This window comes from Oncorhynchus keta, unplaced genomic scaffold (assembly GCF_023373465.1).
Source record: "Oncorhynchus keta strain PuntledgeMale-10-30-2019 unplaced genomic scaffold, Oket_V2 Un_scaffold_713_pilon_pilon, whole genome shotgun sequence".
NCBI lineage: Eukaryota > Metazoa > Chordata > Actinopteri > Salmoniformes > Salmonidae > Oncorhynchus > Oncorhynchus keta.
Genome location: NW_026290991.1, coordinates 68,518 through 81,781, shown reverse-complemented (window position 1 = coordinate 81,781; position 13,264 = coordinate 68,518). Strand labels below are relative to the sequence as shown.

General features: G+C 42.1%; 1 protein-coding gene across 1 annotated transcript; it reads left to right on the top strand.

The window, feature by feature from the left end:
• Positions 1–1,160: 1,160 nt before the first annotated feature.
• LOC127929390 (uncharacterized) lies at positions 1,161–12,520 on the top strand. The gene is made up of 3 exons (XM_052517343.1): positions 1,161–2,540; positions 9,407–9,512; positions 9,971–12,520. Exons 1-3 carry the CDS (start codon positions 1,348–1,350, stop codon positions 10,616–10,618), a joined length of 1,947 nt encoding a protein of 648 aa, XP_052373303.1. The 5' UTR covers positions 1,161–1,347; the 3' UTR covers positions 10,619–12,520.
• The last annotated feature ends 744 nt before the right edge of the window (positions 12,521–13,264 follow it).

The following is a 13,264-nucleotide window of genomic DNA, read 5'->3' as shown; positions in this document are numbered from 1 at the left end:
TCAAAACTGTTTCACCTTCCTTCAGTTACTAAACTGTTTCAATCCTTCCTTCACGCAGACCTAGTTACTAAACTGTTTCAATCCTTCCTTCACGCAGACCTAGTTACTAAACTGTTTCAATCCTTCCTTCACGCAGACCTAGTTACTAAACTGTTTCAATCCTTCCTTCACGCAGACCTAGTTACTAAACTGTTTAAATCCTTCCTTCACGCAGACCTAGTTACTAAACTGTTTCAATCCTTCCTTCACGCAGACCTAGTTACTAAACTGTTTCAATCCTTCCTTCACGCAGACCTAGTTACTAAACTGTTTAAATCCTTCCTTCTTTGTCATCTTTCTTCAATTCGATTGATTTTAACGTAACTTTATTAATCATCCCCAAAGGGAAAATCGTTATTGGTGATTGAGGTAATCATTGATCTTATACGATAACAGAAGGACTTTTGTGTAGATTGTTGCGTGTGTATTTATTTGACTGTAACTAAATTCCTCCATCTCCCCATTGCTCTGATCCCGGTATTCCCCTCCGTCCCCCATCCCTCTCTCCCCGATTACCCCCAACTCCCGTCCCCGTCCCTGCCGTGACGGGTCATTTCAGTAGGATGCCTGTTTATGTCGTTTCCATTGTATGTTGTATAATATTGTCTGTTTAAATTGTTGTCCCTTTGTCATTGCCATTGTGTTATAAAATCGTTTTGGTCGTAGTGAACAGCAAGGACGTTCACTGTATATCGACTTTTTTCTATTGTGTTATTGACTGTACGCTTGTTTATTCCATGTGTAACTCTGTGTTGTTGTTTGTGTCGCACTGCTTTGCTTTATCTTGACCAGGTCACAGTTGTAAATGAGAACTTGTTCTCAACTGGCCAATCTGGTTAAATAAAGATGAAATAAAATAATATAAAAAAAAAAAAAAAAGAAGTTTTGAATTTTAACGGTTATTTTACTGATATTTTCTTATTAAAATAGGCTATTATCAAACAGCTTTCTATAACTAAGAATTAGAAGTCCTATCAATTTAGACCCTAGAATAGATTAAACAGTTATATTTGACGTTTTTAATATTGTTGAGATGTAAAATTGTATCCCAAATAGTTGATCTTCTAAAATGACCAATTCAGCAGTTGTCCGTTTGAAACCATTTGATTGGCTGTTGTCAGGTTCCACGGACTCCGCACAACGCCATGTGGTTGGCTGGTAAACAAAACACTGACAGGTTAAAAGGTAACCTTTGTCAAATTTGCCTTCAGTTGAGTTGTCAGTTCAGACCCAACGTTCTTTATTCTGGTACATTCTGATCGTTATCAGACACTAGTCTGTTGGGCTATAAAAAATACAAGCGGGAATATGAACGCAATGATTTGTCAACTCCAAGACCTACCGCCTTACATGGAGTCCGAAAACAGGAGTTTCGAACCGTGGCGTGACTACCTGAAGTTAGCTGACCTAGTGCGGGAGATGCAGTTAGGCAGGTTCACCCCAGAACCGTCAACCGTTGAGGGTCATGACTCCGGGATATGGTCGACCATGGTGGAATTTGAAGAGTTTCCGCCGCGAGCCTTGCTGTTACCGATAACACCCGTGGCGACACCACCCCTATGGCACGAAATGGAACCCCTGGATTCCGAAATCGTCCTCTTGTTTGAAGACGCTCCTTTATCGCCGAGCAGCACCGAGGGTCCCGAGCCCCCTACAGCACCGTCCAGATCCCCCGCTGGCACCTGGGACCAGAGTGGGAGAAACACGCCGGAGGAGGTGCGGTCACCCCAGCGCACCTGGGACCAGAGTGGGAGAAACACGCCGGAGGAGGTGCCATCACCCCAGCGCACCTGGGACCAGAGTGGGAGAAACACGCCGGAGGAGGTGCCGTCACCCCAGCGCACCTGGGACCAGAGTGGGAGAAACACGCCGGAGGAGGTGCGGTCACCCCAGCGCACCTGGGACCAGAGTGGGAGAAACACGCCGGAGGAGGTGCCGTCACCCCAGCGCACCTGGGACCAGAGTGGGAGAAACACGCCGGAGGAGGTGCCGTCACCCCAGCGCACCTGGGACCAGAGTGGGAGAAACACGCCGGAGGAGGTGCCGTCACCCCAGCGCACCTGGGACCAGAGTGGGAGAAACACGCCGGAGGAGGTGCCGTCACCCCAGCGCACCTGGGACCAGAGTGGGAGAAACACGCCGGAGGAGGTGCCGTCACCCCAGCGCACCTGGGACCAGAGTGGGAGAAACACGCCGGAGGAGGTGCCGTCACCCCAGCGCACCTGGGACCAGAGTGGGAGAAACACGCCGGAGGAGGTGCCGTCACCCCAGCGCACCTGGGACCAGAGTGGGAGAAACACGCCGGAGGAGGTGCCGTCACCCGAGCGCAAGTTCTGCAGCTTCTGCAAATACAACGGGCAGCCTGAGTCGGTGTTTCTGTCCCACAGCATCAAGAACCAGGATGGGGACATGATGTGCCGGTACCTGCAGCTAAGTCTTTGCCCTCTCTGCGGGGTCACCGGGGCCCAAGCCGCCACCAAGCACCATTGTCCACCATTGGTGTAAAGTACTTGAAATGACTTCTTAAGTAGTTTTTGGGGTATCTGTCCTAAGGCACTGTAACTCAGTGTTTTTAGGCGTCACTACAGACACCTTGGTTCGAATCCAGGTTGTATCTTAACCGGCCGTTATTGGGATTCCCATAGGTTATCGCACAATTGGCCCAGCGTCGTCCGGGTTTGGCCGTCATTGTAAATACGACTTTGTTCTTAATTGACATCCCTAATTAAGTGATGGGTTTTTACTTTTACTTCACTACATTCCTAAAGAAAATGATGTACTTTTTACTCCGTAGATTTTCCCTGATACCCAAAACTATTCTTCAGATTTTGAATGCTTATCGGGACACGACAATTTATCAAGAGAACATCCCTACTGCATCTGATCTGGCCGACTCACTAAACACATGCTTCGTTTGTAAATGATGTCTGAGTATTGGAGTGTCAAAGCACATTTTATTTGTCACATACAAATGGGTAGCAGATGTTAATGCGACTGTCGCGAAATGCTTGTAGTGTGTTCCTGGCTTTCTGTGAATTAATAAAGAACAACAAAATGGTGCCATCTGGTTTGCTTTATTTTTTTTACTTTTGATACCTAAGTATATCTTAGCAATTACATTTACTTTAGATACTTAAGTATATTTGAAACCATTTAGGATACTTGTTGTTGCGAGATGGGTGGGACCGGAGCTAGAGACGCGCTGAAGAGACTGTTCAGGCTGTTGTGTTGGCGACTTCCTTTAGCGTCTCTAACATACTGTATGCGGACAATTTTAAGAGGGTTTAGGGGTGGATATTTAGCTTAGAAGTCGTTTGGAACAGGCTGACTCGTTTTGTAGACTATGATGTGGTGTCAGATAATCATCAAGCCCTCAATGAGTTGAATCAGCTGAGTTTGTCCGGGGCTTCAACAACAATATGTGCTGTTGGGGGACTGGAGTTGGGAAACACTGATGTAAGGAAACAGCGTTTCAATGTTGTCAACAGGCAATCTTTTACTCCCAAATGAACAAACTAAGTAGGGCAGCACAAGACACACAACCAGCTTTCTGGATCAGCCCAGTCCTTCTAGAATGCTCCACAGATGGACAATTATCAAACCATTGTTGTTTAGGCCCCAGTGACAATATGAGTCTCGGACCCTGAGATGGGCCATTAATCATCACTGTTCTGTAAATCAAGATTAGTGACCCAACCCTGGCCGTCTCCCGTGAATTGATGTGTGCCCAATTGACTTGAGTGGTTTGCTATTATTCTGTAAATTGATTGTAAATAAATTGTAAATGGTCACTCAAAACCGGTTCAGGCCAATTTGACAACACAATCTCACATTCAATTCGTGCATTTACATAATGTATTTCAGCAGATTTCGTGCGTTTTTATGTGTCTTAATTCGTGACACTATTAAACGTTATGAATATACCTTAATGTTGTATTTATTTAATCCCGTTTTATAAATTGTGTATGTATTGTTATATATACTGTTTTCGATTTTTCTGAGCAGACATTCTGATCAGAATTTCTGAGAAAAGACACACATTTATGTGCGACTTAATCCGTGGGGAAAACATTTGTAATAATGCCACTGCTGTTTTCTATGCTTGATTTCGTTTAATACTTTGGGATACTGGTGCACTTGTAGTCAGAAAGACCGTTTTTTTTTCGTGAAGGCCACAGTACACGATATTCTTCATAACGCATTTCATATTTCGTGGAGCCTAAATCACACAATGTTCTTCATAATTCATTTAATACAAGTTAAACAGGTTAATGTAAAATAATGAATTATGTTGGTTGACACTTATGGCTCTTACAAGGCCGTATCATTACGATTATTACGGTGTCAATCATGTTAGCGAGTCAGAAGTGTCCGTTTCCTAGCACCGACTAGCACTGGAATGCTGTATTGTGTTGGCTTCATATTCTCAGGGGACACTAGAACATTTGAAGTCGTAACTCCGATATGATTGTGTTTAAGTTATTTTCAAGTTGGAACAATTAATTAACCAATAGATTTACAATAAAATTGTTCTGTTTCCCACTTGTAATTCTAAATTTGAGGGTCATTCAAGTGAACCTTCCCAGTCGGAACTAGGAATTTCCGATAACTCTGATTGCACGTGAACGTGGCATTAGTATGTGTGATCGACAACAGTAGGGCCTGGTTCGCGGTGTGTCCAGCCCCAAAACGCATTCCCGACCATTGCGTACTGAGTTTCAGTATCCTGCTATGTGTCGGTTCAGTCAATTATTAGAATTATTGTCTGTGACGTAAGTGTGATGATTATTATTAAGGTTCTGGTCGTCTGAGATGCCAACAAGTAGGCTATACAATAAACAAGATAACTTTAGAACTAAGAAACTAAAGTTATAATAATTAAACAATAACATAACATATATATACAATTATCATATGTTTGGTTGCTTTGAGACTGAGTCGTGTCTACACAATATTATTTACAACGAGCGGTTCCAATCCTTTTTAAGTAGACTAAATCTGTCTGCAAGTTGTATGTTATGGGTGATCTTTTCCATTAAATACAGTTCTTTGAGTCTACCTCTCCACTCTTCCGTAGTATGAATGTCCTCCTTTAACCAATGCTCTACAATACCTTTATTGGCTGGTTTTGGTCGGCCAACATATGTTTTATGACGAGGATATTCAACAGGCATTTTGAAACCGTTCAGGATTTACTCCAAGTAATGGTCCTCTTTGGGCTCTCTGCCAGGGAACATTTATATACATATATGTGAATATATATTTATTTTTTAATCAATGGCAATACTGTTTAATAAGCTTGATTTCACTTCATTTTTGTGCGTATTGTTGCGCTCATTGCAGTCATAAAACACATGTTGGCCGACCAAAACCCTTGTCGGTGATATGCAGTCATAAAACACACGTTGGCCGACCAAAACCCTTGTCGGTGATATGCAGTCATAAAACACACGTTGGCCGACCAAAACCCTTGTCGGTGATATGCAGTCATAAAACACACGTTGGCCGACCAAAACCCTTGTCGGTGATATGCAGTCATAAAACACACGTTGGCCGACCAAAACCCTTGTCGGTGATATGCAGTCATAAAACACATGTTGGCCGACCAAAACCCTTGTCGGTGATATGCAGTCATAAAACACATATGCAGTCATTAGCCGACCAAAACCCTTGTCGGTGATATGCAGTCATAAAACACTGTTGTATATGCAGTCATAAACACATGTTGGCCGACCAAATCCCTTGTCGGTGATATGCAGTCTACTACAAAACCTGTTGTATTCAGTCATTGTTGGCACCAAAGCCCTTGTCGGTGATATGGTCTAAAACACCTGTTGGCCGACACCTGTTGTATTCAGTCATTTCCGACCAAAACCGTTCAAAAGTTTGTTTCACTTAGAAATGTCTATTTAAAAGAAAAGCACATTTTTTGTCCATTAAAATAACATCATTGTATCAGAAATACAGTGTAGACATGGTTAATGTTGTAATGTTGTGCCATTGGAAGACAGGAGTGATGGTTGCTGATAATGGGCTACTACACCTCTTAGATATTCCATTAAAAATCAGCCGTTTCCAGCTACAACAGTCATTTACACATTAACAACGTAATTCTCTCTCATTAGAGAATCTACTACACCTTTATCCACATTTCTCCCTGCTGGGGAGGAAAAATTCACCATTTACCCCTACCTGCACAACAAATGACCTCAACTCACCTGTACCCCGCACATTGACTCTATATCTGCCCACACTCTTTATTGTTATTTTACTATGTTACATTTGATCTGTTTTACTTTAGTTCATTCAGTAAATATTTACTAACTACTTGAACTGCATTGTTGGTTATTGAATGTGTCAGTAAGCATTTCACTGAAAGGTCTACTACACCTGTTGTATTCAGCATTTCACTGTAAGGTCTACTACACCTGTTGTATTCAGCATTTCACTGTAAGGTCTACTACACCTGTTGTATTCAGCATTTCACTGTAAGGTCTACTACACCTGTTGTATTCAGCATTTCACTGTAAGGTCTACTACACCTGTTGTATTCAGCATTTCACTGTAAGGTCTACTACACCTATTGTATTCAGCATTTCACTGTAAGGTCTACTACACCTGTTGTATTCAGCATTTCACTGTAAGGTCTACTACACCTGTTGTATTCAGCATTTCACTGTAAGGTCTACTACACCTGTTGTATTCAGCATTTCACTGTAAGGTCTACTACATCTGTTGTATTCAGCATTTCACGGTAAGGTCTACTACACCTGTTGTATTCAGCATTTCACTGTAAGGTCTACTACACCTGTTGTATTCAGCATTTCACTGTAAGGTCTACTACACCTGTTGTATTCAGCATTTCACGGTAAGGTCTACTACACCTGTTGTATTCAGCATTTCACTGTAAGGTCTACTACACCTGTTGTATTCAGCATTTCACGGTAAGGTCTACTACACCTGTTGTATTCAGCATTTCACTGTAAGGTCTACTACACCTGTTGTATTCAGCATTTCACTGTAAGGTCTACTACACCTGTTGTATTCAGCATTTCACTGTAAGGTCTACTACACCTGTTGTATTCAGCATTGCCCTACTTTTGATCAGGGGCCATAGGGCTGTGGTCAACAGTAGTGCACTATATAGGCCAGTGGTCAACAGTAGTGCACGATATAGGGCTGTGGTCTAAAGTAGTGCACTATATAGGGATGTGGTCTAAAGTAGTGCACTATATAGGGCTGTGGTCTAAAGTAGTGCACTATATAGGGCTGTGGTCTAAAGTAGTACTCACTCCCCCAAAAAAAAAGATTTAGATGCAAGTGGCTGTTCCACTGGATGTCATAAGGTGTATGCACTATTTGTAGGCTCTGGATAAGAGCGTCTGCTAAATGACTTAAATGTAATGTAAATGTAGTGCACTATATTGGGATGTGGTCTAAAGTAGTGCACTATATAGGGTAGTGGTCTAAAGTAGTGCACTATATAGGGCTGTGGTCTAAAGTAGTGCACTATATAGGGCAGTGGTCTAAAGTAGTGCACTATATAGGGTAGTGGTCTAAAGTAGTGCACTATATGTTAAAGGTGATCTTTATGCTGGGAATCTTTAGACTGGTTAGTTATTAAAGCCGCATGTTTCATAGAGACACGGTCTGAGATGAGTAGATGTACTATAACCAAAGATTCACCTTAGTGGTCATTTATTTTATAACACATTCTAAAAACACAGTGACTACATACTGTTCCAAAGTGATGTCCTCAGCATTAGGAAGTGGGACAAAAATAGTGCACTTAAACCGGGTGGTCTAAAGTAGTGCCACTAAAGCTACCACCCGGTTACAGTGGTCTACCTTAGAGGCTGCTGCACTATATACACAGACATGGAATCACTAAATAATGGAACACTATATTTAATAATGTTTAAATACTGCACTATATCATATGTATAAACTGTATTGTTCTACTGTAATCTAATTCTAAAGGTGATCTTTATACTGTAATCTTTCTACTGGTTAGTTTTAAATGCCATTCCGACATGTTTCAATAGATATATTTCAATTATATTCTTTTACTGAGATGAGGAGATGTACAATAACCAAAGATTCACCTGGAGTGGTCATTTATTTTATAACCCACATTCTACAAAACACATGTGACTACATAAAACTGTTTGATTTATGATGTCATTATTATTATAAAGGCTGATGAACTTGACAAAAATAAACCCTTAAATGGTATTATAGACCAGCATTATTATTATAACGTTGTGTCCATATAACTTGACAAACATTCAGGTCTCATCTGGGTTGATACTTTGGATCATTGTTCTCAAACTGATCTGGAGTATTCAAGTCAAAACAGAAATACAAATCAACTTCAAGTGAGCCTCCACTATGTGAAGACTAATTACCCATGAGTCTTTGGGGGCGTTGAGATGATGGTTCAGTGTGTTTCCCCAATTTAATTTCCCTTTTGTAGTTGAACTATTTGCACATCATTACAACACTAATATGACATTTGAAATGTATTTATTATTTTGAAATGTTGTGTAATGTTTACTGTTAATTTTGTATTTCGCTTGAAACATTGAATTGAGAGAGAGAAGAGATGGAGGAGGGCTTGTTCTCCTCCTCTCCTGTGTTAACTAAGGAGAGTTTCTTATCTATGTGTCCATCTGAGCAGACAGCCATCTAGCCAATCAGAGCTCAGAGATCTGTGGGGCGGATCAGGCTGACTTCTAAAGTTCATTAGGTCAAATGTCATCACTAGGAGAAAGTGATGGAGGGAGAGGAGGGAAAAGAGACGAAGACTCACTTTAGGTAGGAGAGTTCTCTGATCAGGCCACAGACCAGTTCTGTAGCGTCTTCATGCCCTTCCTCTTTCTCCTCTTCCTCTTTCTCACTAGTTAAGGGGAAGAGAGAGACAGAGAATGGCACCATTCCCTATATAATGCACTACTTTCTACCAGGGCCTCATGTGCACGATATGGGGAATACGGGTTCATGGTAGGCATCAAAACAAGCCAATACAAAGTTATAAAATAGTGTACTAGTTCTAGGAAGATGGATAAATGTATCTGACCAGTAATGTTACTGAAACAAGATGAAATATCTAGATCTAGATCAGTGGTTATCGTTGGGTACTGCAGGTGGTATATCTAGATCAGTGGTTATCGTTGGGTATTGCAGGTGGTCCGCAATTTCTGGGGGGATAAAAAACAACAATCTTCCACAAATAATAAACAGTTGAGGTTACTGAGCTCTTCAGTAAGGCCATTCTTTATTTTGTTTTACTTTTTACCCCTTTTTCTCCCCAATTTCGTGACATCCAATTGGTACTTACAGTCTTACCCCATCGCTGCAACTCCAGTACGGACTCCGGAGAGGCGAGGTTCGAGAGCCATGCGTCCTCCGAAACATTCCCCGCCAACCTCTCCTTCACCCCCATTCCCTCCACCCATCCCTCCAACACCGCAGTACCAATACTATTACTGGAATGACTCGATGAGCCAGGAGAAATGCTACAATAACTTAATGGTGGTAGTAGTGAACAGCGAGGAAGTCGAAGCAGTTTTGAATTTTAACAGAGCAAGAAGGCGACCCGCTAAGTGATATTTTATTAAAATAGGCTATTATAAAACATCTTATTATAACTAAGAATTATAATCTAAGTCCTAACTATTTAGACCCTAGAATAGATTAAACAGTTATATTTGAAGTTTTTAATATTGTTGAGGTGTAAAATTGTATCCCAAATAGTTGATCTTCTAAAATGGCCAATTTAGCTGTTGTCAGTTTGAAACCATTTGATTGGCTGTTGTCACCTCCCACCGCCTCCGCACAACACCATTTGATTGGCTGCTTTCCAAAATGCGGACAGGTCAAAACGTGCGTATTGTCCAACTTGCCTTCAGTTTAGTTCTCAATTCATTGAACCATGGCATCGTTTAGTTATCAACTCCAACACCGACCGAAAATGGAATCCGAAAATAAGAGTTTCCAACTGTGGCGGGACTACATGAAGCTAGCGGACGCAGTGCGGGAGATGAAGTTAGGGAACTTCACATCAGAACCGTCAACCGTTGACGGTCATCACTCCAGTATATGCTCGACCATGGTGGAATTTGAACAGTTCCCGTCGCGAGCCTTGCTGTCACCGATAGCACCGGTGGCGACACCACCTCTACGGCACGAAAAGGAATCCCTGGATTCCAAAATTGTCCCCTTGCGTAAAGACGCTCCTTTACATCCGAGCAGCAGCGAGGGGCCCACGACTCCTACTGCAGCGTCCAGACCCTCCGTGGGGACCCGGGTCCAGAGGGAGAGAAAGAGGGCGACCCGCTCCAAGATGCCGGAGGGAGCGCCATCACCTGAGCGCCAGTCCTGCAGCTTCTGCAAACACAACGGGGAGTCTGAGTCTGTGTTTGGGTCCCACAGTCTAAAGGACCAGGATGGGGGCGTGGTGTGCCCGTACCTGCGACAGTATGTCTGTCCTCTCTGCGGGGCCACCGGGGCTCAAGCCCACACCAAGCGCTTCTGTCCCCGGGTGGAAACCACCTACAACTCGGTCTATGTCAAGTGATAGAAGCGCTAACTCTGGTCCAGGCCGTTACTGCGCTACCCTCTAGACCTACTAACATAGTCAACTTGTTGTTGCGGGATGGGTGGGACCAGAGCTAGAGAAGCGCTGGAGAGACTTCATTCAGGCTGTTGTTTTGCAGACTTTATTTAGCGTCTCTCGCGCACTGAATGCGGACACTTGTAAGACATTTAGGTGTGAATATTTAGCTTAAAAGTCGTTTGGAAAAGCCTGACTAGTTTGTAGACTGTGTAATAGCCCGTTTATCGTGTGATTTGATTTATTTATTTACTTTTTCTCGTGTGTTTTCAACTTTTTTCACTTATTTCAATGTATTTATGACGTGTGGTTTTTCATTATTTGCGTGCCCGTGCACTTGTTCTTTAGAACACATTTTGGTTTTGAGTTTTCTGTTTTAACTTTAAAGTGTAAATGTCTCTTTCTGTCTGTGACCAAACTAACTGCGTCTTTACATGTTGGTGTGAGATTTTGTAAAACCTCCCAACCTCTAATACTGTGTCGACGAATAAACCGCCCTTATCAACAAACTCTCACTGCAGAATTAGACGTATGTCCACGTTTCTCCCTGCTACTTTGGGGAGGGAAAAAAACCTGGATTCCAAAATTGTCCCCTTGCGTAAAGACGCTCCTTTACATCCGACCAGCAGCAAGGGTCCCAAGACCCCTACAGCAGCCTCCAGACCCTCCGTGGGGACCCGGGTCCAGAGGGAGAGAAAGAAGACGACCCGCTCCAAGATGCCGGAGGGAGCGCCAGTCCTGCAGCTTCTGCAAACACAACGGGCAAAACTCAACGTTTCTCCCTGCTACTTTGGGGAGGAAAAAACGGAAGGGTTGTCTTGTTTTGAGACTTGTTTTTCTGACTATTATTTTAAAACTATATGATCTAATCTAACTGTACATCTGCAGGTCTACAGGCCTAAAATAACTATTATAAGAACAATTGCTATTGACATCGAGACAACTTCTGTTTTATGACGTGGTGTACAGAGCTACTTTTGTAATTTGCCATGCTAGCTACTATTTTAGTGTTATACTTGTTTTTTTAAAGATCTAGAAGTGTGGTTTGTTGTTTTTTGTTTGTTTTACTTTTCAACGTGTATGCTACTTAGATTAGAGAAGAAGGCCAAACAAATGATTGATTCATCCAAATCATAGACTGTCCTCTCTGCGGGGCCACCGGGGCTCAAGCGCTTCTGTCCCCGGGTGGAAATCACCTTCAACTCGGTCTATGTCAAGTGATAGAAGCGCTAACTCTGGTCCAGGCCGTTACTGCGCTACCCTCTCGACCTACTAACATAGTCAACTTGTTGTTGCGGGATGGATGGGACCAGAGCTAGAGAAGCGCTGGAGAGACTTCAGGCTGTTGTTTTGCAGACTTTCTTTGGCGTCTCTAGCGCACTGAATGCGGACACTTGTAAGACGATTTAGGTGTGAATATTTAGCTTAAAAGTCGTTTGGAAAAGCCTGACAAGTTTGTAGACTGTGTAATAGCCTGTTTATCGTGTGATTTGTTTTACTTAAATTTTTCTCGTGTGGTTAAATTTTTTTCTCTCACTTATTTCTATGTATTTATGAGTGTGGTTTTTCATTATTTGCATACCCGTTCAGTTGTTCTTTACAACACATTTTGGGTTTGAGTTTTCTGTTTTTACTTTAAAGTGTAAATGTCTCTGTCTGTGACCAAACTAACTGCGTCTTTACATGTTGCTGTGAGATTTTGTAAAACCTCCCAACCTCTAATACCGTGTCTACGAATAAACCCCTTATCAACAAACTCTCACTGCAGAATTCGACGTTTATCCACGTTTCTCCCTGCTACTTTTGGGAGGAAAAAACGGACGTGTTGTCTTGTTTTGAGAATTGTTTTCCTGACTTTAAAACTATATGCTCTAATCGAACTTTACATCTGCGGGTCTAGGGGCCTAAAATAACTATTATAAGAACATTACCATTGACATCAAGACAACTTATGTTTTGTGAGGTGATGTGCAGAGCTACTTTTGTGTCATTGTAATTTGCCATGCTAGCTACTATTTTAGTGTTATACTTGTTTTTTAATAGATCTAGAAGTGTGGTTTCTTGTTTGTTTTTTAAAACTTTTATAACTAACCAGTCTAAAAAGATTCCCAGCATAAAGATCACCTTTACCACTAAGACCTAAAGTCTACCTGTAGACAATGCCCTATATAGTGCACTACTTTAGACCACAGCCCTATATAGTGCACTACTTTAGACCACAGACCTATATAGTGCACTACTTTAGACCACAGGCCTATATAGTGCACTACTTTTCACCACAGCCCTATATAGTGCACTACTTTAGACCACAACCCTATATAGTGCACTACTTTAGACCACAGACCTATATAGTGCACTACTTTAGACCACAGCCCTATATAGTGCACTACTTTTCACCACAGCCCTATGGTCCCTGATCAAAAGTAGGGCACTATTTAAGAAATACAATGCCATTTGGGACACCAACATGATGTTCAGACAGGGACACCTTTTTAGGGACACCTCGCTGATAATTAAGACACACAGGAGTAGCCAATGCAGATATTGTTATTATAGAAGACATGTATAATAATAAACAAACATACTATTTAAACATAAGGTTCTGTAAAG

Excerpts from the sequence above, each read along its gene's own strand:
- LOC127929390 (XM_052517343.1), top strand. The coding sequence starts at position 1,348 with ATGAACGCAATGATTTGTCAACTCCAAGACCTACCGCCTTACATGGAG. Across the intron at positions 2,541-9,406 it reads CACCATTGTCCACCATTGGT|TACGGACTCCGGAGAGGCGA; the intron begins GTAAAGTACTTG and ends CTGCAACTCCAG. Across the intron at positions 9,513-9,970 it reads CCCATCCCTCCAACACCGCA|ACCATGGCATCGTTTAGTTA; the intron begins GTACCAATACTA and ends TCAATTCATTGA.